The following is a 26225-nucleotide window of genomic DNA, read 5'->3' on the forward strand; positions in this document are numbered from 1 at the left end:
CGTGATCATGTCTCTTTCTTTCGTTTTCCCACTCTGACCTGAGATACTGTTGTTTACTGCATCTTTAAGTTGGAATCTTTTCGAGCTTGTAGATGCGGCCACTGCAGTCACACATGGGGAGCAAAAGTAAACTGACCCAAGATTCAAATAGCTGAATCACTGCACTGGGAAAAGGGAAATCCACCACATGTCTCCAGGACATACTGTCATCCACTAAAGAGCTACTAAACTTCAGCAACATCTTTGGTGTAAACTCACCTGACAGGCAGCAGCTCTGATGGTTACAGTATGCAAAGGTTGAAGAGGCAGATATGCAACTTGAAGGTGAGACATTTGAACCAGAGGGCCAAGAGGCGTGATCTGTGAAACATTGCTTCAGCGTTGCAGATGAAGGGCCATTCAGCAGAATGTTTCAACACCTCGAAGCAGCTCAGAGTTTTATAAGAGGATCTTATTTGACAACTTCCTTGTAATGACTAATATAAGATGAATTTTAAGAAACTGCAAGTATTTATAAAATTCTAAATATCACGAAAGATAAAAAAAAATTGTAGTTTTAAACAAATCAATGTAATTAAACAAACACCACCTAGGTAAAATGTTTATTATAAGTTAGAATGACAGAAACAGCAAATGTAGCTGCTTTGGACAGGCGGACCACGGTCCGGGTCCAGACGCAGAAGCCGTCCCATACAGATACGGAGTACGGACCTTACGATTTAAAATCTTACGGGGCGCTTTATTTATTTTGACCGGCGCAGTTTTCGGTAGTAGTTTGGTGGATGAGAAAACGCACAGACCGATTGCGTGAGAGATAAGCCACCCCATGTGATAACACTCAGCCAATGAAGTCTGTGCATTCCAGGTGGGACTGTACAGAGAGATGAGAGAGTTAGAGGCAAGTTACACATGATAAGACGGTAGACAGAAAAAGAAAGATAGCGATACTTGGAGAAAAAACAAAGGGAGAGAAATAGCGGACTGAGAAAGCTAAAGAAAGAGGAGTGAAACGGAGAAAGGGAGAGAAAAAGACGAGTGTTCAATAGCTAATGAAGTGTTGAGATTTATATGTAAAATTGGTTGAGAGAAAAAGGGAAATTCAAGCTCTACCTCTCCATTTTATTTTTCTGAAGCACTTTATTTGAACATGCACAATTTTCACATTGTATTTATTTCTCACTTTTATTCAGTTAATAGGAGAACATTATGCTGATCTGCAGTCATACATATATGTTCAGGTCACGTGACAAGGGACTACAGATGGAAATTAGCTTCTGCTAAATCTGATGTGCCCATCTTTTCTTTTTTTCTTTAAAAGGATTAATGTAAGCGCATGTTAACGCTTTTTAGTCGCACTGAATTTATTTGATTTGACAAGCAGGTATTGATTGCATGCAGATGTTGCTATAACTACTAGGCTACTTAAATGTACTTCACACTAACTAGTTAAACAGACCTTTGCCTCAAGAAATATCCTCTAACTGGGCCTCTTTAAAACTTAGTTGAATACCCCTGATCTAGAGCATTTAATTACTTTTAAGGAAGAGCATGTGAGGTATCCACTTATGTTTCTTGCCCTTCATCTTCAACAGCTGGCCCTCATTTTGGAGGAAGGACAGAGTTTGCAACCTTGTACCAGATACAGAAGACATATACCACAGCTCCATATTTGGGTCTTGAGCAGCTCACAGCTACAGTAGTGGCCAGCTGCTAGGAGGAAAGGTTTTCCCCCTGCTGTTCCCTGAAAGCCAGAAAGCACACAGCCGGTATGTATGTGTGCGCTGCAGCCCTCCTTCACTCGTAAACACACACCACCCACACTTGTCCTGAAAACAGGCGACGAAGCAAGGGTGTTTTGTTAGGCAGCCAGCCCATTGTATACTAAAGGGTGAGTTTACTGTGAGTGTATCATTCACTGAAGTGAGGCCTGCTCCATTTACCATTCACACCTAAACACCCACATGGAAATGGCTTTAACGTTGCTGGCGATTACTCCATACCGGCTACAGAATCTATGGGGAAGAACCTAAGAGACATAATGAATACAGTTGCTAAATCACCAACAAAAGGAAGCAGCATGATAGAGTAATGGGAGGTTTAGGATGAGAGACAGCTGTGGCAACCAAAGTACTATTCTCTTGAGCTTTAAGCAATGGAATGGTAAGTATACGTTCCTCTCGGACTCAAAGAAACTTTAAAAAGTTTGAAGACACCCAGAATTAGTCATGGCCTATTTGGAAAAAAATGCAAGGTAACAGGAGGAGCAAGGATTTTGTTTGATGTGAGTGAACAATGGTTTACTCACAGAGCCCGTTTCAGTGTTCTCGCTCTGTTCACTGCACTTTAACTGCAAATTATTACTGACTCAGTGCAAATAAGCCTTTACATTACAATGAATAACTTTTAGGCGATAATTTTTCCTCTTTGAAAGTATTAACGAACACGGCAGTACTTGTTGGTTGTTTGGCAAGTTAAAACAGAACTTTGCACAGTCACCCGCAGTAGAGGCCAACCTCACATGAAAAGACCACCAGGACAGCTGAGGAGGGCTGAAAGGGATTAATTTATTATGCTATTAAATTAAGGCTGAGATAGTCGGGACCCTGGAAGCGTTAACAAAGCCCTGCACACAGCAAAACTTTGTGTCACCTCCTGCTCACATCACTCAGCTCTTCAAGTGTAACAGCTGCTTCCTTCCTCACATAGCAATATCGTCACTCATTCACACTGATGGCTTAACTGTCCCACATAACACAGCGAGATTACTGGATATCCTAAGAAGTGAGATGTGTTTTGATTTTGAATAACTTAATTGTTATCAAATATTTGTTTGAGGACGCCCATTTATCACATGGGATTGAAGGGATTAAAGTGAATTAAAGGAACAAGCAAAACATAATAATGCAGTGAGAAGTTTTAGTTTTATCTAAGATCTTTTACTTGTTTTTCTCTGATTCTGACCATAATAGGATTCAACAGCTGCTCCTTCTCTGACACATTAGCACATATAAAAGGCAATAACTCATTCTCTGCATATTAGGGTGCTGATTTATGTTTTATGAGTCAAACATTACTCGTCTTCTGTCGGATTCACTTCAGGTTGTGGAGTTGAAGGAAAAGCACGTGAGCACAACTGAAAATGGATAAGGTGTACATATAAAGCGTTAACCAACATAATTACAAAACACATGCCCAGGCTTTAATTCGTATTAAAATATGTACAATAGAATGCCAAAAGAGCAGCTAATACACAGAGATGTTTTCTTTGCTTCGAGGCATTACCAGCATACAGTAGTGTGGTTGCTAGCTTGTGCCAGAATTTCTAAGAACATTTCTCAAGGAAAATTTCTTGATATTGATTTAGTGCTTCTCTTTGATTTTGAATGAAACCTTAAACGTAGGTTTCAAGTCTTAAGCCGCTGAATGTAAACACGGAACCCATCGCATGCTGTGCCCTGGTCGCTCGGTGAAGATTCCGTGGGAGTTTGTTTGCTCATGACGCAAACCCTTCCGTTTGCTCCGAACCATTGCAATGTACCAGATGCTGCCCACTAAAACAGAAAGGCCCTAACGATAAACAAAAACAAACTGCAGCGTAGCCAAGTTGATGACTGCCTCAAGAATACAACATCTAAAGTCTGACACACTCCCGCTGTTATGAGGTACATGACATAATGTCAGACAAAATAAACATTTCAGCTGATAAAACAGGTTTTTTTTAAAAACACTTAAGAAGAGCTACATGAATCCAGTTCTTTTTAATATCTGGGTTAAGATCTTTTGTAAATTTGCCTGCAGGCTGTCAGGAACAACACCAAAGAACTTTGAAGACAACAGCTACTTTCGCTGTTCAGCTTTTTGCTAATTTGAAAAAGGATACATTCTGAAACATTTCAAAAGCACAGTGGCCTTCTTTATAATAATTTGTTTCTTGCTTATTGTATCTTTTATAGTATTGCTCTGTAGATCCTGGACTTGATCTTGGTTTTGTGGTCAAACTCATCATCAAACTCACAATGCCAGTAATTCTGGTGCAGACAGCCACCTTGAAAGAACGCCTGTCCAGACCTGAGGACTCTGGTGTATTTTGAAAAAGTGGGCATAACTAAGCAGCTTGATCCACGGAACCTGACAAGCTGTTCTCCAGCGGCTTGTAAACGGCAGATGTGAAAGTCTGTTCCTCTCAGACATGACTGCTGCCGCATAGCCACAGCAATCAATGGCCTACAGATACTCCACATTCAGCCAAGGCCACAACTAACATCCTTTAGCATCATTAGGGATGAGTTTATCTTGTAGCTTGCAAAGTAGGAGTGAGTAGGTTTTGTTTTTACTATGTGAAATAAGGACCGACATAAAAGGAGACCAGGATGTTATTGTTTATCTTGAGCAAAGTAGTATTTACTGTAATGTTTTGCTTACGTAGAATAGATATCAGGACTTACTGGAAGAAAGACAGTATTTTCTGGTGTTTATTTATTTGTGTAAATCATGTCCTCTGTAACATTTAACACTGATTTAAAAACCTGTGAAATAATTGCTTTCCATTCCAAGGCAAATGTTACTGAATCATAGCAAACAAATGCATGAATCAAAGCATACAAATGCGCGAATCAAAGCATTTAGCACTGAATCATGTCTTGTACTTTTGCAATTGCATGTGCCAAGTTATCTTCTTATCTGTTTAGGAAAACTGAAAAATGTCCTGATTATGTTTTTGCCGTTGTTTTGTTTTCTGGAAATTAGACCTAATCAGAAGCAACCTTTGATTTTTTTTTTTAAGGTATGTATCGACAAATAACTGATGAATTAAGCACAGTGCATTATCACAAAAATAAATATAGCCTCCTGCTGTGGTCTGATGTCAGAATCTTGATGTGCAGGATGTGACGGAACAGACTACTTGAAGTCACAGTGTGTGACTTCTTGTAAAGAGATGCTACATAAATAAAACTGAATTGAACTGAACTGAATTGAATTAAAGTTTTAGTCTCGCCTAACTGAACATGCCATGGCACTGCAGAGATGCTTGAGTGTGATTGATTCAGATATTTAGAGTTAGTTAACCCTTTTTTGACAGTGGGACCATGTTTGACTTTTGGATAAGGAGTGAAAACATGTAGGTGTACATTTGCATATATGTGTCTGCGTGGTTGGGGAAGAGGAGAGGAGGAGGAGGGACAGCATGCGTGCGTGCATGTGCAAAAGTGTTGCTGGTGGGCCTCAGCATGACTGCTGAAGTTGGAGCAATCATATGTTCAGCTGTGATTTCCATCAACACATTCCTGGACGCTCACACACTCTCTCAGTGGAGCTGTGCACAGCACCCCCCAAGGATGTGACCTGCAGCCTGCAGACACATGGCTGCCTCACAAGCGCTTATCACAACACAGCAGCCTGTAGGATAATGGGAGGCCTTAATCTGAAGCCACGTGGAGCCAAGCAAACTTTGACTAGTGTTGCTCCTTCATGCTGGCCTTATAGAAAACAGTCAATGATATACTACACCATTCTGCAGAAGGCCAGCAGGTCTCACCATGCCAGACTGATTACAGGGTAGAGGTCAGACCACATGGACAACAAATGGTTCTTGGCCCTCTACCCTGGGGGTTGGGCATATAGGGCTGAAAAAACTACTCTTGAAAGGGCAGAAATTCATACAGAGACTGCTTTAAAGACGTACAATATTCCAAACGTCCACACATGCTGTATACTGTTATGCGTTTTGTCACAATGCCGAAGTTGGCAAAATACAAACAATAAAACATGGAAGCAAGTCTTGTGGACTTGGAAAAGAATGTAAAAACTGCTGATTGATCTTGTGTTTCAAAACTCCCACGCAGCTAAAACAGAGCCAAAGCAGCCAAAGAAATGGAGAGAGTATTAAATGGGTCTTAAGTCTGAAACACTGATAACAAGCAACTTAAACATTCAACTCAGCAGAACATCCAACCATCTGTGCCGAATAATTATACAGTAACTGGCACTGAGTGTGTGTTTCTCTTCTACTGGTCCGACAGAAAGACACAAGTAAAATCCTCACACAAGTCCAATCAGCCAATGTTATTGGCAAACTGCATGGCTGGCGTGAAGCCACAATGTACTGCATGCCTTAGAATGCATAAACGGCTTTACTTTGAGGGAAGGTTCAGCCCTTAACATACTGCTAGTTTTTCCTAACCTGGGGCAATTCGTACACCATGCTGCACAACTCGAAGTTGCATGCAACATCCATGTAGCTCCTACAAAGACTGACATGTCTTGGCCCGAGTAATGAGCATTTGTGCAGTATCAACAAAAAGGGCTTACATGTTTTCATGTTTTTAACATCAAGGGCTATGATTCTTGGTTTTGCACTAAACAAGCTATCACTTTTAAATAATAGGAATGTTTCGGCAACTCCTATTTAATCACACCTCATGGCTACATGTCGGCTTTGTCTGGCACTCCTTGTGTAATTGATGTCATGCATAAATCAAAATACCTATTGAGGCTGGTTGGTGAAATGTTTTGTTTGCAACAGCAGAAAACTACTTTTTCAGTCTTAGCAACAATCCACAACAGTTGAAATTCAAAGGATATTGCAAGAGTTGATCACATTTAAAAATGACACCCACTCCACCATTGACCCCAGGAAAGAAAATATCTAATAAATGAATAACTTGTAAAATATGTATTATTGCAACTCCCCACCTTGCACAAAAACGCAACAATGAGTTAATCAGTGACTGGCACCATGCAGGATCTTGTGTGAGCTGCTGAGCTTGGCTGTGGTGGCCTGTATTCACCATGTGGTGGAGCTGAGTGCCGGTTCCCAAAGTCTGCATTCACCAGAACAGATAGCAAGCAGCTACAACCATGTGCTACACTGTCACTGAATGTGAGGGCTGCAATTATGATACTGTACAGAGCTGCTGTTTGACTTGACTATCTTCAGTCTTACATTTTACTTTCTGTCTGTGCACGTCAGTATGACAGCTGATCGTTTTCCTCAGAGACATCACTTTGATAAAGCGTTGCCAAGCGTGTTAGCATGTTTACATGTAAGATACTGTCAGTGGTGCCACACAGGCAGAGAAGGCCACGCTCTTGAATGCAGACATCAGATAGAACAGGAAAGTGCCTTAGACAAAGCTAGCAAACACCAACTGCGTTATACAATGGGTGTGAAACTCTCCTCTGGAACACAGCAGGCTCATGTCTTCCTCCTCTTCATACTTTTACCTACATTTTTATATTTTTATCCACATTTTCTTCTTATTTCTCTTTGCTCTCTCTGTCCATCTACATGTGCACCCCTCCTTTCACTCTCCCTCCCTAGAAGGCACACATACACAGATAATGCTGTGGCTACGTGCTTCTTCTGCAACATAGCAAGCAGGCAAACTCCATTGCGGCCTTTTAACACAATTGCTATTTCTTTTATGACAATAGGATGAAAAGCATCGCTGCGTCTAAATAAAAGGCATGTCCCCTTGATCCAAAACAGAGCAACATTTCATTCAAACTGGTTATTTTAAGTGAAATACATTGCCGGGCCAAAAAATAAAAAAATAAAAATAATCGCCACCTGGATTTAACTAAGCAAATAGGGAGGAGCCTCCTATTGGATAATTACTGCATGGGTGATTATCTTTCAGCTGGCAACAAGTTATTTAACCCCAAGTGATGCAATGAGTAGCTTCTCATTTCTTAAACAACCATGTCTAAAGACACATCCTGTGGTCATGGAAAAAATGTTAGTCTGTTTGAGAAGGGTCAAATCATTGGCATGCATCAAGCAGAGAAAACATCTAAAGAGACTACAGAAACTACTAATATTGGGTTAAGAACTGTCCAATCATCTTCAAGGAAGAAAAAAAAATCTGAAACAAATCCAGATTGATCGTGATCGGCAATCACTTAAACGTTTGGTGAAATCGAATCGAAGAAAAACAACAGTAGAACTCAGGACTATGTTTAATACTGAAAGTAAGAGCATTTCCACACGTACAATGAGAAGGGAACTCAAGGGATTGGGACTGAACAGCTGTGTAGCCTTGAGAAAACCACTAATCAGTGAGGCTAACAGGAAAAAAAGGCTTCATTTTGCTAGGGAGCATAAAGATTGGACTCTGGAGCAATGGAAGAAGGTCATGTGGTCTGATGAGTCCAGATTTACCCTGTTCCAGAGTGATGGGGGCATCAGGGTAAGAAGATAGGCAGATGAAGTGATGCACCCATCATGCCTAGTGCCTACTGTACAAGTCTGTGGGGGCAGTGCTATGATCTGGGGTTGCTGCAGTTGCTCAGGTCTAGGTTCAGCAACATTATGTGTCCAAAGAATGAGGTCAGCTGACTACCTGAATATACTGAATGACCAGGTTATTCCATCAATGGATTTGGGCTCAAATTGTGAAAGAGTGGTTCAGGGAGCATGAGACATAATTTTCACACATGGATTGGCCACCACAGAGTCCAGACCTTAACCCCACTGAGAATCTTTGGGATGTGCTGGAGAAGGCTTTGCGCAGTGGTCAGACTCTCCCATCATCAATACAAGATCTTGGTGAAAAATGAATGCAACAGTGAATGGAAATACATCTTGGGACATTGCAGAAGCTTATCAAAACAATGCTGTAATCAAAGCTAAACACAGTCCAGCGAAATATTAGTGTGTGACCTTTTTTTGTTGGCGACTTATTTTTTTGGCCAGGCAGTGTTCCATACACAGGAAAAGTGTCTTTTTTCTTAATATCTGCTGATTTCAGGCTATCACATGCACACGCACTGTTTGCTGCCAATTCCTTTTACTGACGTGTGTATTTTCAGAGAAGCCCTCCCCCTGCTTATGGACATATCATCCCTGATTCACCATGTCTTGCCTTCTCCCCTGAAGCATGAGAGAACTAGGCTTGCTGTTGTAACACAATGGGACTTTACTATTGAACGGCGAACAAACACATTCACAAATACACAAACAAAAACACACTAACAGAGACAGACATCTAGTGATCATGTCACATGAAAGGACACACAGTGATGCCATTGTTGGAGCATCCAGGAGTGATTTAAGGAAATGACAGTGCTGACAGATAACCTCACAAATCTCACAAAGAACATACACAGATGCATTTACGCAAAAATGTGCAACATTGGATGACATCCAAGACATTTTCATGAATGCATGAATGTGCTTTTGCATAAGCTTAAACAGTTGGCACCCAATTCGTATCATCATATGTAGTGGTATCATAATATCATCACTCACTTAATTATCAATATAATGTGTGCTGTAAGTGAAAACATTGTGCAGTGTATTGTTTCACTGTTGAGTCATAGTTAATCTATTGTGACTCAGCCCACATGTTCATTGCTTTGTAATGTTATATTTTCTTTGATATTGTTGCTAAGATCATCATATATAGTTTCATGGGCCAGCCGTCACATGTTCTTAAGCTTACATTAAAGACTCAAACAGGTGCTACTGCCAGGGGTTCCTCAACCTTTGCAGGGCACAATTTAACCTGTTTTATTTTTAATTTCCATTAAACCCAACACAATGATTACCGTTCATGATATTAATGTTTCATAAATGTTAGCACAGTATGCCTCGGGATTGTGCATCACTGACCCCTTAAATATTGCATGAGCAAAAAGAAATATATCACTGCAGTGGAACAAAGCTAAGTGTCATAACAGGCATACAGTTATAGTCAAACAATTTGGCTATAAAACTCAACTGAAGCTTTTTGAATGTCAGAGAATAAAACGAGGCAATGTGCGGGCCCATTTGAATACAAGATGGATGACTTCTTTTCTGCATGATTGTTTGCTGAAAATCAAACATGTTGGAACCCCTGAGAATCTCTGTGTTTCCAAACACAATGGCTCCTTTCTTCATCTGAAAAAAAGACGACGCTTCTCTAATAACGCAGCTCAGCTTAAGACTGCTTGTTGTAAACAATAGCATTGACAAATGTAAAAAAAAGAAAGGGGTAGTGATTATTATGTCTGAATGCAAAAGAGAGGACACTGAGTGATGGCTCCGAGTCCCTCAACTTTTCTATGGCAGCTACACCTCTGCCAGTGTAGAATCTACAGAGAAATAACATTCCTGTCAAGGTCAACAATGAGACTGTGAGTGTGATCTCCTCTGTTTGTGCCACATTATTTTTTAACTTGCTCATCTCAAAAAAAGTGTATGTATCAACTCAGTGCTATGTGTCAACTCAGACATGGTTCAATTACCATAGCATGGATGCAAAAAGTACACAAAAAGTTTACATAGAGAACATTTACAACTGCATCACTGCTCTTCCTTTGAACAATATAAAAGCCATTATTTAGTTATCTACACTTAGAGCTGCCAGGTAATTTTCTACCAGCATGAAGTTGCATTTCCTCAAGCACATCAAGCAGTTTCTGACTTTTAAGTGCCAGACAACCTGTAGTATAGCTCCCTGACAGGCCAGCATCAGATAAGATCAAGTCCTTTCTTTAAAAAGGGTTCAGGCCACATGAATCATATCAGCTCTGTAAGGTCCTGTAAACTTTTCACACTGGCTCCATCCACTCAGACAACAAGCAACCCACAGCAGCCACAAACCCACTACCCACACTGCTTGGATCAAACACAAACTCACCACCCCGCCAAATGGAAGCAGCTGTTATCAAAACTCTTTCTTCTGCTACAGTACTTTGCACAAATCTGCAATGCGCACACACGGCCACTGAACAGGCCTGTTGGATTCCATCACCCACTCTATGTTTAAGATTTTGATCTTACAGTGTCCGCCTTTTGTTATGTGGTAGTAAGGGTCAAAGGAACTGTGCAGTGTCGCTTTGTGGAATTTCATTCTGCCATCAAACTGTAATGAATGACAAACAGAGATAACACGCCAAGCACTTCATTTCAATTCCATTCACCTCCAAGTAAAATGCACAGTTCCACTGATAAATGGGCCAAAACCACATGTGTGGACAGTTGTTCTTCATGCGTGTTAGCACTGTGACATGGCTGTTTGTGATGGCTCCTTTGGATCTCTGAACTGGCAAGAGAACAGTCATAACAACAACAATGCAAGTACATCTGTGCCACTTCACTTGTTGCTTAGGAGTTGGTACTTACTGCTTTGGACGTTTACAGTGCCAGTGGAGTTGTCCTTTCCCAGTTGGTTCTCCACCACACACGTGTAATTCCCAGAATCATCCAGTTTTGCTCTGTTGATCAGGACTCTGGAGTTTTTCCTGTGGGTGACAACACTCACACAGCTGAGTCAAGGGAATCAGGGCAGGGAGGAAATAGCAACCAGTGGAAGCATGGGGAACAGAGAGGTAGACAGCAGGGCAAGCAGCAGCATGGCACAGACTCTGGTCTGATTTACTCTGAAGGACTGCTTATAATAATATAGGATAGACTTGTATAGCTCCTTATATCACTACATCACTTACATCACTACTATAACTGTGCTATCTGTTTGAATTTTTATTTATGTTTTACTGTTTGGACTATTTGCTACCAAAAAGATATTATCCAAAGATATTATTTTTGCTCATACTTAATCACTGTGGCCATAAATGGCAATTGTGGGATAGAATATTGAATATAATTTTATCTGTTTTAATATTTCAAATGAAAGTTGACCATCTTGGGAAAACAGTAATATTAATAATATATACACATCTTTGCATTACAGTCATTATAGTAAGAAAAGAATAAGCTTTTTATAATCTCAGACACTAAATAAAGACTACATTAGCCCAGTCTGCTCATAATAACAACCATGCTTCACCTTTGGAGTAGCTCTTTTCATCATATTTTCCTTGAGTTAAGTTTTTAGGACATGGGTGATTTGTACTCACTGGCTGTTCCTTATTTTGACTTTTTTGCTTTTCTTCAGCTCGTTTCCATCTTTGAACCATCTGTAGGTAGGGAGAGGATTTCCTGTGGCTTCACACTTAACTGTGAGCTTGCCTCCCTCGTCCACTATTATTGGATTCTTCATCGGTTTTAACTTTGGAGCTGCAGCTGAGAAGAGATAAAGAGAAAAACTCAATGTCAGTATACAGACGCAGACTTGATTATGGCTTGGTTTCTGCAAGGTCGTGTGTTTTAGGAGACAATAAAGAAAAACGCAGCGGCATCATCATCTCTGTGGACTGAGCCAGCAAGTCTCTCATGTGACCTCCAGATGTTGTCACTAGGGACATTATCAGCTTTGCCTCAGACTAATAAATATGCTGATTTTCACTCTGGCTTTGCTTCTATAAAAACACCTGAAGCAAAATTAGGAAACATCCACCAGCTGATGCCGAAAATCTGCAACCACAAACTCATGCACAATTAAATGCAAACTGTGAACAAGAAAAGACGGTGACATTGTGATTTCATAACAAGTGGTTTGTTGTGATGAAGAGAACAAAAAGGAAAATGCTTTAATAATAACTCTCATAAATTATAATTTCTAACAACTTACTGACTTTTTCCAGCTATCATGTGCTGTCTCTTGACATTTTAAAAAAATATATATTTTAATTGAAACATGAAAATGATCTCGGTCCAGACATACATGCACGCACAACACACACTCGCACAAACACTTGCCAGCTGACAGCTGCACACATGTTTAGGAAAAGACTCATTCAGGGAGGAGCAAGAGAGAAGGGGTGAACAAGGGTCAGCCACAGGCTGGCCAAGACAACCCCCCTCAGTAAACACATACAAACACACACACACACACACACACCCACACACACAAACACACTCTTCTTTCCCATCTGTAACATTTACAATTTCATGCATATGCTGAACTGAGTTGTCCTGCAAATTGCAGCTGTTTGCTGCACATCACCTCTAAAGGATGACAGTCATGAAGACAAAGAAAGCATGACAAGCAAGATGAAGTACACACAGGTAATGACATCAATTAAACACTAAAAGAGCAGTGCACTAAAATTATCCCCCATCGTCCTCTTTTTGGAGAGACTGTCCTACTTCACTGACCTGACAAAGGCGACACATCTGCACAGAAAGAAAAACTCTATTGATGTTGCAGTATTCATCTTTTTTTGTGTGTGTGGACTTAAGTAGACGGTGGTGACAGATTCAGGCTACAGTTTGGTTTGCATCAATGACAACACAAGTTTGACACTGCCAATAACAGTTGCAAAAACATATACATTGGTTATTGTTAAATAGTGACAAATTGTCCCTAACAGTTCTGCAGAAGGCCCTGATGGTTATTACTGATACAAGCTCAACTTACAGTTGAAGTCAGAAGTATTCCTATAAAAATAGCAGCCCTTTCTTAGGCTGTGTAAGCCTGGTGGATGTGAATATTAATGAACTCTTTCTACGCCAAGCTTGTGAGTGTGCCACTCTACATCCTGACACTGAAGCTCTTCTCTGCCTCCTCTGGTCACTTGGCACTAATCCTCCAGATAGGAGCAAGAGGTCACAGCTTCCAGTCCCAGTCATGGATCTCTTTGGTATCAGGCGCTGTTGATGACATTTACACAGTGCAAAGATGCACACACCTTTTCTCACACTGTCTCTTAAGAAATAATAAACATTGTAATCACTGATTTGCAATTTACAAAAAAAAAATCACTATATATATATATATATATATATATATATATATATATAAAAGTGATTTTTTTGTAAATGTATAAAGTGAATTGTCTTTCTGATGCATGCATTGATTGATCATGAATTGAAATCAGATCAATGGAAAAGCAACTATTTCTGGTTCAATAACAGCCATTTGATGCTAAAATTACTCTGCTCCTTGTAAGACAGGTGACTTTTATCTGTGCAGATCATCCTGCTGGAAAACATGAGTGACGATATCCATGGCATTTGGAAAATAAAGACAAAAGACTCTAACGAGGCAGATGTGCAGTCATAATGTGGGACTTTGTCACTTTAATAAGCTTCTAGTCTCAAGATGGATCTCTGTGCTGCAATTGCAGTTTTTTCAAGATTTTACAGGCACAAGAGTTTGGGGAAAATAAAACCCTCATTTATGCGACCAGGTATAAATTTGAGGGTTTTTTTTTTGTTTTGTTTTTTGGTGAAAGTCATGATGTCATATAGACTGAAAATATAATAAGTACTACCATATGGAAAATCACCAACAGTGCATCAGCTTTACAGTAAGTACTAACACAGAGCTTTGTAACTACATGGTTGATTGATTAATACAACATGCTCATGCATCTTGTTTGATCATAAGACATTGTCATAATGTCTACTATAGTTTATGTGTACAGATTGAGATTTATTTTATTTTATTTTTCTTTCACTTATTTAAATTCCGTGTGTTTATGTACAAGAGAGCAAAGTTACCCGAGTCAAATTCCCTGTATGTGCACATACTTGGCCATTAAAGCTGATTCTGATTCTGATTCTGATAAACTTCCATTTGAAACAAATTTCAAAATCAGTGCCTTCTGCCGTTTCTAATGACTTACAAAACTTACAGAACTCTGCATGAGCTCATGGTCCCATCTGCATAATTGAAGAACTGTACAAAATTTACATACAGTCTCTGGCAGACTCAGGGCAGCACTCTGCCCCGGGAAAAGTCTTGTCAGTCACAGTCAGAGAACAGCAGAATGAGGTCGCACCATATAGAAAAATGTTTAGTTTTCTGTCTGTCCTTGCCAAGCAAATTAAACAAGCCCTGTCCTTGACTGGAGGAGTTACAGAAACACAAGACTGCACTTCTTGTCAACACAGAAAGCCAGATGTGTAAGGAGATCTCATCTACAACATACAGCTTCAGTGAAGACACAGGAATGTATCGGACGTTGTAGGGTTGAGATAAATTTAATGGTAACATGAAACCATATAATAATAATGGTCCTTATTAAATAATGTGTGTTTTGCCAGTTGTTTTATCTTTGTTTCTAATGTTCATAAACTTCTTGGTCAGTGATATATTGTAGATGAAGAAGTTTGGAATGAGAAATGAAAACGAAATCAAGAGATGCAATTTATGTGCAGTACAATAAAGTGTACTTCACATGTTAATTTTACTGATTGAAATTAATGTTTTCCAAAAAGAAAATAACGAGTTAATCTCACTGAAAATAATTTCTTGGAGACAAGTGGTAGGCTCATTTTCCATTACCACAGTGGAAGAAGTGTCAGGCAGTAATGATAAACCCTTGCCTCAACAACAGCCTGATTCTCTCTTTTTGAAGCACAGGGGCAGCTGCAGACATGGACTATAAAAACCCAATTTGAGAATAGAAGCATATCCGGCGTGTCAACAGCTCATGCCTTGGGTAACGGTTGGAAACCTTAGCCCAGAAGGTTGTTCAAAAACAAAGTTGGTTGATGAATTAACAATGCATTGGTCTTATTATTGAGTTAACATTTCTGTTTTACTTCCAGGAGCTTAGAAAAGGAATCTGAGGCATGCCTTTGTGCTTCCTCCCTAGACAAAGTATCTCTGATTACTCTGGTGTTATGTCACTTCACTACACGCCTGCAAAAGACAAATTACATGGTGAGACAACCAGAGAAATGGCTTTTGCATGTGGGAATTGTCTTCAGACACTACACTCTAGCCACTGTAACACAGCATCTGTTCAAAGAGATCATTTCAACAGTCTCCCACCACAACCAATACACTTCCAAATAATTATCTGGCACATTGTTTATATATGACTCAATACACTCATGTTACCAGCACTGCATGTCAAAACTTTAATTGTTCTGACTGATTTCAGCTACTAGCGATATTACCCAAAATTCTATTTTACTGACACTATTTAAAAGTCAAATTTCACAATGTTAGTAAATTACTCCCACCACTGACGGATTTAAATAGCCAGGTTTACTGGTTCCATCACATAATGATTCTTATTTATTGTCTTTGGTTGAACAATGAGTGGACCAAACCCACATTTTACAATACAGTAGAGTATATTGTTTTGAAGTTCAAAGGACACAGAAGTGAAGGTGAGGTGTAAAGAAAAGTGATGGTTAACCAGCCACTAAGAACTGAAGAGGTTACCCATCGTTAATGCTTCTGTGATGAGTGAACTGGAGAATATACTGGAGCAAAGATTTTCAGCAATCCCTGTTTCACCATGCTGCTCTCCACACTGCATTGGTTGACATCTACAGCCAGTGATTGCAGAAGTGTGTCTACAATTGCTCCAATTATTAATCAGCACTGTATTGCAAACTGTTTGCAATGGTACTCGAACATTAAGGACATTGGAATAGTTGAACTTTTTGTAGATTGTCTGTCCTAATGTCTATGGTTCACACATAAGGTATCTTGAGCTCAGACTCAGAGAGTGTTACTGTCATAATTTATCAAGTGTTGAAAAGACGGCCTGTTTGTTTATAATCCTCAAAATCTATAATTTTGCAGCAATTTATTGCATTTCCCCAATCAGTAATGGTTTAGATGTAACTGATTTAATGAATCACATTGTATCACTATACTCTAACTAGTTGCAACTGCATAGTAGTTATGTATTAATTTAATTTAATTGCAAAACTATATTTATTTTATACATATATAAGAAGATAAACACAATATTAGACCCATGCTCTGTTCTCACAGCTCAGTAAAAGATATTTTTGTCCAGGAACTTTTCACACTGCTGTCACTGTTGTGTTGAATGTCCCAACTGTGCTTCAAAAAGCTGGATGCAAATACTCTATAAAAATAATCATTTCCTTGACATTTGCCTGCAGCCACACAATGTGCAAAGCAAAATATTGTTACAAAAGTTATTTCAATAAGGCAGTCAGACCTGTACTGTGAAAGAGCTGTTAATACTTCTGATTCCACTGAGAATCCGCACCCCAGTGTACAGTTCGACCTAGCATTTGATTACTTTTGTCCCTTCATTAGTAGGCCTTTGAATCTGTCTGCTTGACTGAATGCACTTATTCATCTGGCACTGCGACATTGAAAAGCTGCTTCTTTAAAAAAAAAAAAAAGGTCCAATCAGTCCAATGATCTAATCAGTGGCATAGACAGAACGTCTTTGTCAAGCTGTTGTTGGCTTAAAATGACTGAGGCGGATACATTGATATGTAGTAATTGATTAGGGAAATCCCCTTATGTAAATGGGAAACGGTACGAGGCAATGCCAGACTGAAGACAAAAACAAGTTGGAAATTCTGGAAATGTGTTGAGAGTTTGTTGGGTCCTTCTGGCTCTTTACTTTACCAAAATAACTTCAACTGACACACACTGGATATTCACTCCTTTTTGATATCTATGCCCAAAATGATGATAAACATTAGAAAGGACCATTGAAGAAAGACACATGTCACGAAAGCAAGAAAGAAATGTTTTTCTGGAGTTAGTCAAACCTGAGCAACAGCTGTAGAGAGCAAGAGAGCTTATCAATGGGCTAGCCTTGTTACTCTGTTTCTGTTTGACAGCCATTGTCAGTTATGTTAAACCTACATCTTCTAAACTGGACTACTGACTGACATATATATTTAAAGAGATTTCACATGTTTCATCTTAAGATTGGTTTCAAATAAAAGTTTAGCACAGTTAGTCTCTCAGCACTTCCTTTGAGAGCCAATATCAAAAAGATTCACCTTGCTTACCGATTTGTGTTGTTTTAGTTACTATGGTTTTGAAAGTGTACCATAAATAATATTTAAAAGATAATTTAAGATGTCAAGAAAGTTATAGTTTGTTGTAAAATTGTAAAGATTTGCGTGGAAAGGCTCTCCGCCATCAACAACAACAACAACAACTTCATTACCAACCCACACACACATGCGTTCACACACACACACAGTATTATAGAATTATAACAATAACAGAATTATAGAGAATTATAGAATTATAACAAATACAAATGAAAACAAGTTGTAAGGATATGGCACTATATCCTATGGTTGCACCTAAGAAATAAAAAGAAATCCAGTGGAACCAACTTGACATGCACTGTTCCAACCACGCCCCCCAGAGCAGCTCATGTTACAGACTGACTAGCAGAAAAAACAGAGAGAGAGAGGGAGTGAGAGAGAGAGAGAGAGACAAAGAGAATGAGAAAGACACAGAAAAGGACAGATAAAAAGAAAAGATAGGAAGGAAGTGATGTACCAGAGAGATTTGTGACTGGTAGTATAAATCAGATGGCAAGTCTGTTACAGTCGGAACAGGCGACACGACCACCACAACAACGGCACAAAAAAAGGTAAAAGCAAGAAAATATAATAAAGCATTTCTGTCCCTAGGCTTTACAAGCACAATGGTCGGCCAAGAAGAGAGACCCCAGTGTACAGTAAGAACAACCCAGGCCAAATCCATCTACTTTATTGGTATTCACTGTTTCCTCTCTCTAAAGCACTGAGTCACTTGAACATCTTGTCTTTGATCAGTCATTATTTTTTATGTAGGATTTTCACTTTTCTTGCACACTAATTCAGTTTGAAAAACCTGTTGTTAAGTTATCAAATAATCATATCATATCATCAAAGGAGTCTTGACAGAAAAAGTTTGGGAACCACTGTATTAGGGAGTCGGATCTGCTGGGCCAATCAAATTGATTGGTTGGGCTTTTTGCGGTGACAGACAGAAGAGTAACAGTGACACTGTTTACAAAAAAATCCAGATGTGCCTTTGTGGGTGAAACAATATGTTACCAGGCTACCTCTAGATAGCTTGTGGAGAGACATAGGTATAATGACACCACTCAAGTTTGAGCTGTGTAGTCTTTCTAATGTGTCCTCACAGTATTATATTTCAAGATAAACTTCAAATTCCTCGCCTTTCTTTTAAATTGGCAATACAGACAGGATGGAAAATTATTTGTCTCCACCATTGACTACCTTACATGCAGTTTATTTTCCAAAGTAAAGGTCCTATTGTCAGGAAAGAGACAGGACTTTGCATCTCTAGCTTTCTGAATATTATTCCTTTTTCCAGTAGCTGCTAAGACTGGCACACCAAGAACCTAAGTAATCCTTAGAGACAAGATTTGAACTAAGTTGTCTGAAGCTTCATCACTGCTTTGTTAAAAAACAAATTTTAAAATAAAACATTCTGTTACTGACTAAGACAAGTAGTTGTGTTTGAAGGTGTGGTAGGTGTTAGTACATGATAAAAAGCATCTGGCGCAAAATGAAGGAGTTAACTTTTCACTTCCGTAACTAATTATTACCACCCTCTCTATGCACGCAAACCCAGCCACACAGAAAGGAACTTGTTGCGTTTTGCCTTGGCATGAGATAAGAAGGAGGTGGAAGTATATGGATTATATCATCATCTCTAGCAAAGGAATATGTAATTACTACTTTAAAGAAGACATGTTGTGTTGAATGGATGGCAAATTTGATTAATAATCCGTGTCATTGGCTCTCTTGTCTTACTCAGACCTAAGAAACGTGAGGGTCTGTAGAAGTTCTCCCTTTCTGATCCTGCGTCTGCTTCATTAGAGAAGTCATACAACTGTGTGCCAACTTACAGCTGCAATTCAGACTGCCATAAAATGGCCATTATGCCATTATGGAAACCCTGCTGTGAGACAATCTATGATTGATATGTAGAAAAAACTACATTTCCAGGAAACTTGAGGAACACAAGAGAAACACTGTCTTGTTCTGATGTGAAGTCTGTGATGGCTGACTGACAGTTTAACATCCTCAGAGCACTTACGTTAGATTATGTACAATTATATATTGACACACCCCATCCACATAAGCATGTGTACAAATGCACCCACACACAGTATGGTGTATAACATGTCGAGATAGCACAGTCCAATTTTGACCATTAAATATCCATGTCTTGGTGAATGTTTAGGCTAGCAGACAGCTAATCTACATTTGTCTGACCACCTCACAAGCGTGCTACACAGGTACCACAAAGAGTATCAGCTAGTTGAAATATTATATTGATTATTTTTGAACTAACCACAGACAACACAGATAGTATATAAAAAGCTGTCGCACCATTCTGATAGTGTAGACATTTCCACTCATTATTCCCATTTGGATAACTGATAAACCACATCCTCAACAAAGTGATATCGCTGTAATTAAAAGCCAACATGTATTTAAGTTCCAGATCAGACTTAAGTAATAATGTAAGATTTAACTCTAAAAGTGTGCTGTTATTGCTCCCTTTTTATTTAAAATGACCCACTTTGGAGCCTTAGGCCTGAAACACACCTGAAGTCAGAAGTACAGACACAACAAGCATCACCCATGAGCATGTCTTCATTTTGACCTACTTTTAAAGCTCCATTTTAAAAAGGATGAGCACAAAATTTCACACAGATTACCAATTTATGCAGTCATATTTGCTAAATAAAAAATTCAAAAGAAAAAGATGATTCAAGATCCAACTATCCAACTGGAACATACATTTAAAACCAACATGACACATGACACTGCGTATCAGTTGATAGCAGCTGCGAACATACAGGAACAACATGGAACGCAACAATAGGCAAGCACAGTTTATTTTCATGTGTCACTTTGTGAATAGTACAGAAAATAAACCAGAATATTCACATTACGCGCAGCTGTTCTCTGTGTGTATGGCAGCTGTGCTGTTGATTAACAAAGATGCCAAAAACATATTCTGAAAGTACTCTGCGTCCAGTGTCATTTGGGGAGTAGTTTATCTTACATGTTTATAGATTACAGTCAAACTTCGAATGAGGACTAGTAATTATCTGTATTTTGAACTTAAGATGTGTTGCAAAACAATAGACGCTAATTAGCTTAGACTTGCATATTCAAGATGAAACTTGTGCAACTTATAATCAAAATGACCTAAAAATCCCAATTTGGGGAAATTATGAGTTGAAACGAACTGAGGGTTATCTTCTGGAGGCTGACAGGAGTGACTTCAGCAGGTAAAAATGACTATCAAGATGAAGAGATGCTAGAGAAGATACAGTATCTGATCAAACCAAGAATAACACATACATACATACAGTCATGATCATGGTATTGTCCTTAAAGTGTCACTGAAATGGGGGTTGGGCTTCCCATGACCTGAGGTCAAACTACAGTGACATGCTGCGGCTTGTAGGATCCACTACTGAGCAGCCACACAGCTACCTTTGTGACTGCCAAAGACAAACAGCTCCCAAGCTATTCTAATGTCAAAGTAGATCCTAGCAAAAATACAGACAGACTTTAACGCTGGATGACTCACCACCACCAATTAAGATCAGCACCAAAAAAACTGTAGCGTGCCTTAAATTATTAGCCACGTCGGGGCGCGTAATCAAATATGTTTTTTCTGCCATACAAACGTCACCTAAAAACACAATTTTCAAGCATGCGGCATGTGGCAGAACATGTGGTTGTAGTCAGTAACTAGTTTATTAGAGAGCTCATTATAAGACTGTACTCTGTGAGGTCCAGAATTTGTTTAAAGGATTAATCAGATTTTGTATACAAATCCTATCATTTGGCTTACATACAATTGTAAAGTGCTGCCAAAACCAGATGCATCTCTTTCATGCTGACCAAAAGACCAGTCCATGTGGCAACCCTCCACTAAGCTTTGACAATAGGATTCTTACTTTTTCCCACACTTCCGTATCGTTAATCTCACGCTTTTTCCCTTAAGTCTCTTTCTCTCTGTCACTCTCTCCTTCGCTCCCACACACACAAGTCACCACATGTTACACAGAAACCACCTTTAATTTAATTTTACCTGGAATGGGATTGCCCTCGTTCTCATTCTGTCCTTTTTTTCCTCCCTTCTTTTTCCCTTTCCTATCTTTCCTCCTGTTGTCCGTCATGCTGTCAGAAGAAAGTAAATCCTCTCAGGAAAAGACAAAGTAAAAAAAAGGTACTCCTTTTGGGAACGTATGGCAAGTGGGCACCACCAAACTCTGAGCTTGTTAGAGCGTCTCTCCTCCTATATAGACTTGCACCAATCAAGTACCGCAAGGAACCACCTACTCACAGCAGGGCAGAAGGAGAGAGAGGGAGAGGGAGAGGGAGAGGGAGGGAGGAAAATAGGGAAAGAAAGGTAGAGAGAGAAGGCAAAACGGGAAAAGTGAGAGAATAAGGGGAGGGAGGGAAGAAAGAGGGAGGGAGCGTGGAAGGCATTTCCCATTGCTTTAAGGCAATCAACTGTTCCTTTTACTGGATCTAACAGATAAGCAGTGGCTCTTCCAGGCCCTACAGCCACAACTGAGGACAGAGAGATCCCAAAGAGTCCACACAAAAATCTGAAGCTGGCCAATTTAATCTCCACAGCCCTGCTTGTAACCAACTTTTTTTCGTCCGCCACAATAGCATCTTCTCCTTCGTAATGGACCGTGCAAAAGTGAAGCGAGACCAGTAAAGCTGTCCCCTTAGCACTGCTGACCCCACCCAGAAAATTCAGACGGAGACCTGCCCTTGCCAGGTTGATGTCGGGGTTCCAAAACACTTCACATCTGGTTCACATTTGCTGAGCACTGCTTCTGCGGACATGTGCAAGAGAGCGGCGTGTGAGGTACTGAATGTCAGATTGTGATCTGTGACAGACTGCTTGCAAAATTTCTCAAAATCATCTTTGGCTTTCCTGGGCTGCTCCTCTTCCTCACCTCTCTCATCTGTCAGTACCTCTGTCGGCACTACGGGCGAGACACAACATGTCTGTGGTTACATCTCCCTCTTACACTGTCGCTCTGATAGCCAGGTGTCATCAATGTCCATGCAGTAACAAGAATTTAGATTGTTAGACTTAACAAAGAATCAAATTAATATATTTTATGTATGGAAGTAGAGTGAGAATCTTTGGTATTTTTGATGTTTTCTAGGTATTCACACAGTTTTGTAGAGTCATATGGGAAATGAAGGTAGGACAGGAGGACAGGGCAAAGTTGAAAATCTGTGGCTCCAGGAGTGGAAGAAAAAAATGAGCTCCCTGTCCGACTTGAATATGGCAAAAGAGGATGTAACACAGGTTTCGGTGAAAGATTAATCCAAATATAAGTTTGACAACAATGCTGCAGCCAATCTGTTCATCTTCATTTGATGACTACACCATTTTATTTTAAACTGTAATATCAGGGAAAGGTTTAGTACTAGCAGTGAAAGAATCACTGACACAAAAGTAGAGTAACTCTCAGTGAAACTTGTGCTAGGGCGACCCGGAGAGGTGATATTGGGGCCAAGGTTTGACACACCAACCAGGCCCAATGCATTGCTTCTCCTACTTCAAGATTAAAATGACTCACTCCTCTCCTGCTCATGGTTGTTCTCGATGATCTAATCCTTCACAAGAAGGTAACTAAGGGCTGACAGGGGCAGTGCTGTGACAGAAAGATGCCCCCCCCCCCCCAACCCCACCAGTCTCAGCACTGACTTCCTTTACCACTATTTGACAAGATGAGGCTTGTTCCCAAGCCTGCGTGTCTGTGGGTGGGCATGTAGTTTATGTATGTGTCAGAATTGTGAGTAGTTATGACGTCAGGTCTAAAGAAATGTGACTTTCAAGATCATGTGAAGTAGATTTAGAACAAGATTTGCCACTTACAGCGTTATTCACCCGGGTTCTTCAGGATTCCATAACTGTCATGAATATGAGTCGCACAAGACGCAAATTAGTGAAGTGCAATGTTATATGAGATGAGTTACAAGCGTGTACTGGATATAACTGCAGGAACATAATAACCTTGGACTAACATGTTGCTTTTATGTCAAAGTTTCTGTAAAGTTGTCAAACTGAGCTGAGATGCACACAAATTGTAAACTTTGAAGGATATTTCAGTGTGGATGCAAATGTGTAAGTGTTTTATAATCATTAGTTGCCACAACTGTGAAATATAAAGAAAGAAAGAAAGAAAATAAGCAAAAACTGCATATACGACAAAGAGGTAAATAAAGTTATAGAACATTACACAGTAAGAGCATTAGGGTGGATTTTTTTTTGTCCACTGTGACTAGATCTGATCAAGCTTTGAAGCTTTTGCATATGAGTTGTGTAGTACAATATGAGTCTAAAACAAACTATTCCCCAAATATTTCCCACCCAGAAACAAATACAGTAATGGACATGTGCATCTAAACCTCTTTCTATTTTTTCTATACTACTCAAAAGCATCTGCTGTTTTTCAGCAGTTGTGGGCTGTCCTTGGATCGGGGTCCGGAGGTGGAGGGGCACAATGGGCCAGTGTGGGAGGAGCACAACTTAGAGAGCAGATCCACAAAAAAAGAAAAAAAAAAATTGGAGGCAACTCCTAAAAGTTCTTACATGGATTGGTTGTATGCCCTGCTCATAAACGCTTCACAGACCCCATCTCTGCCTGTCTCCTAATCCATCCATGCTGCTCTTAGAAAAAAGGAAATAGTTTTCCCGTATGATGGAGCTGAGCAGCTCCCTCCTAACAATAGCATACCTGCACATCATCATACTGCTCAACAGCACTCCTGCCCTTTCACAGGAGAGAGTTTATCTTTTCAGACATAATGGCTTTAAACAGCCATTAGGTCATGCTGTTTACGTTTGTCTGCTTTTTTGCCAACAAAGGGTATATGGATGTATGAGGACGGGGCAGCTTAAAGTAGGGTATAGTGCTTGCTTTAAACGCACACGTGTAGGTTTGATTCTCAGTGGTGAGGCAGGGGCCAAAGGGAGAGAGAGGACAAAAGCTCTGAAAGAAACCGAAACAACCATTAGGATAAATGGAAAAAGAGTGGGGTGAGGAAAGGGGAAGTATGGAAGGCAAAAAAGTATGATGGAAGGATTTGGGAGTGGAAATAATGTCCTCTTGATCAGATGACAGAAAACAGCCCCACCTGCTGATATTCTCCTTTTAACAAGGCATCTGCCTCCTCAGCTGACCATGCACTACGATGTGTTGTTGGAACAACAGAGACAGACTGCCCGATTGCTGAGATAAAAACCTGCTCATCTGGCTGTAGAAGAGGCCAAGGAGATTGCATATACACACATTTCTCAGCATAAATAAAGTGCGCTTGATGGTCACGGCCTCACTGCTTTCCACTTGTGTTTAAATTTATTTAGCGTAATTATCTGTAGCTGTCAATGAATATTTCATTTATTTCACTGGGCAGGCTGGTGAAGCCCCCTAAAGGTGGTGGTGGGGGGGGGGGGGGGGGGGGGGGGGGGGGCGACTGACACAAATCAATATCAGTGGCATCTGGAGGCCTGAGGAAGGGGCTATTTTGTCAAGGTCGGCTGTGCCAAGGTCAACTGATATCCCAAATCTGAGTGTTACTAATGACTGTGCTCAGCAACAGCTGAGATCAGGTTCATGAACAGAGACCAGAAATCACAGCCACTGCGTCATTTACAATGTAGAAAATGAATGGGTGAGTTCAAACATAAGCATGGATATTTGGTGTTAACAAAGAGCTGCGAGAAATCAAAGAGAAGCGGTAAGGAAGAATTTAAGCGTTAAACAAATGATCCTGTGTAGATTAAGCTCTTTGACGTTTCCGCAGCACATAGCTGTCACCATGGTAACCACAGTCTTAAGGGTAGCAACTAGAGTTGGTGAGAGAGATGAGGAAGGGCGGAGTGAGAATGAGAGACAGGGGAGAGAAACAAGAGAGGATGCAAGAGAGAAAGTGGGAGATAATGTGAAAGAAATACAATGAGAGGAAGAGTGAGAGCAGCAGGAATAAAAGACAGGTAAGACAGAAGAGCAATGAGAGGAGACAAGGCAAACCAGAGAGAGTGAAACAAAGTAGAGGTATCTACAGAGCAGCTGCAGCCTGGCCACTGTATCACTCCATAAGAGAGATGTCCATGAGTAAGCCTGTGCCAAGCTTGCTGGAAATGCACTGCAGTAGCATATCAGAGAGGGAGAGACGACAAACATCAGCACTGAGCATGCTCCACTCTCAAGGCCACTGAGAAAATTGGATTTCAGCTCTTTAGACTCGCATTTTGTTCAGTTCTCCAGGTCCATTCCAGTCTCCATCTGTCACTCGTCATCTTTGATGAGCACATGACACCACCAATGCCTCTCTCTGCCTCAGACGTGGCTGCACACCAGATTAAATTTGATTGATGACTGATTGATCTAACGGTAAGAGGCATCTTTCCCAGTTATGGCCACACTGACTCATTTTGTGACAGATTTGATTGGGGGAGGAACAAGAGATGAGCATAGCAACTCATCAGCCAATGGGGCATGATACTGCATTAACAGGCCAGCAGCACAGCAGCCTCACACCGCCAGATGTAATCTCTGTGCCACCAAACTCTGACTCTGACTGACTCTGAATGGTTTCTAGAGAGAGAACGTTGAATGACAGC

At 40.1% G+C, this 26225-nt stretch overlaps 1 protein-coding gene across 1 annotated transcript in view; it reads right to left on the bottom strand.

The window, feature by feature from the left end:
- nrg2a (neuregulin 2a) overlaps nucleotides 1-21913 on the bottom strand; it is a 53876-nt gene extending 31963 nt beyond the window's left edge. Inside the window, exons 1-3 of the mRNA XM_084564751.1 lie at nucleotides 21657-21913; nucleotides 11845-12010; nucleotides 11111-11229 (exon numbers count right to left, since the gene is read on the bottom strand). Of these exons, the coding sequence (XP_084420877.1) occupies nucleotides 11111-11229; nucleotides 11845-12010; nucleotides 21657-21744 (373 nt within the window). The 5' untranslated portion in view covers nucleotides 21745-21913. The remainder of the gene's footprint in view (nucleotides 1-11110; nucleotides 11230-11844; nucleotides 12011-21656) is intronic.
- Between the last annotated feature and the right edge of the window lie 4312 nt (nucleotides 21914-26225).

This window comes from Chelon labrosus (genome assembly GCF_963514085.1).
Source record: "Chelon labrosus genome assembly, chromosome: 17".
In the NCBI taxonomy this organism is placed as follows: Eukaryota; Metazoa; Chordata; class Actinopteri; order Mugiliformes; family Mugilidae; genus Chelon; species Chelon labrosus.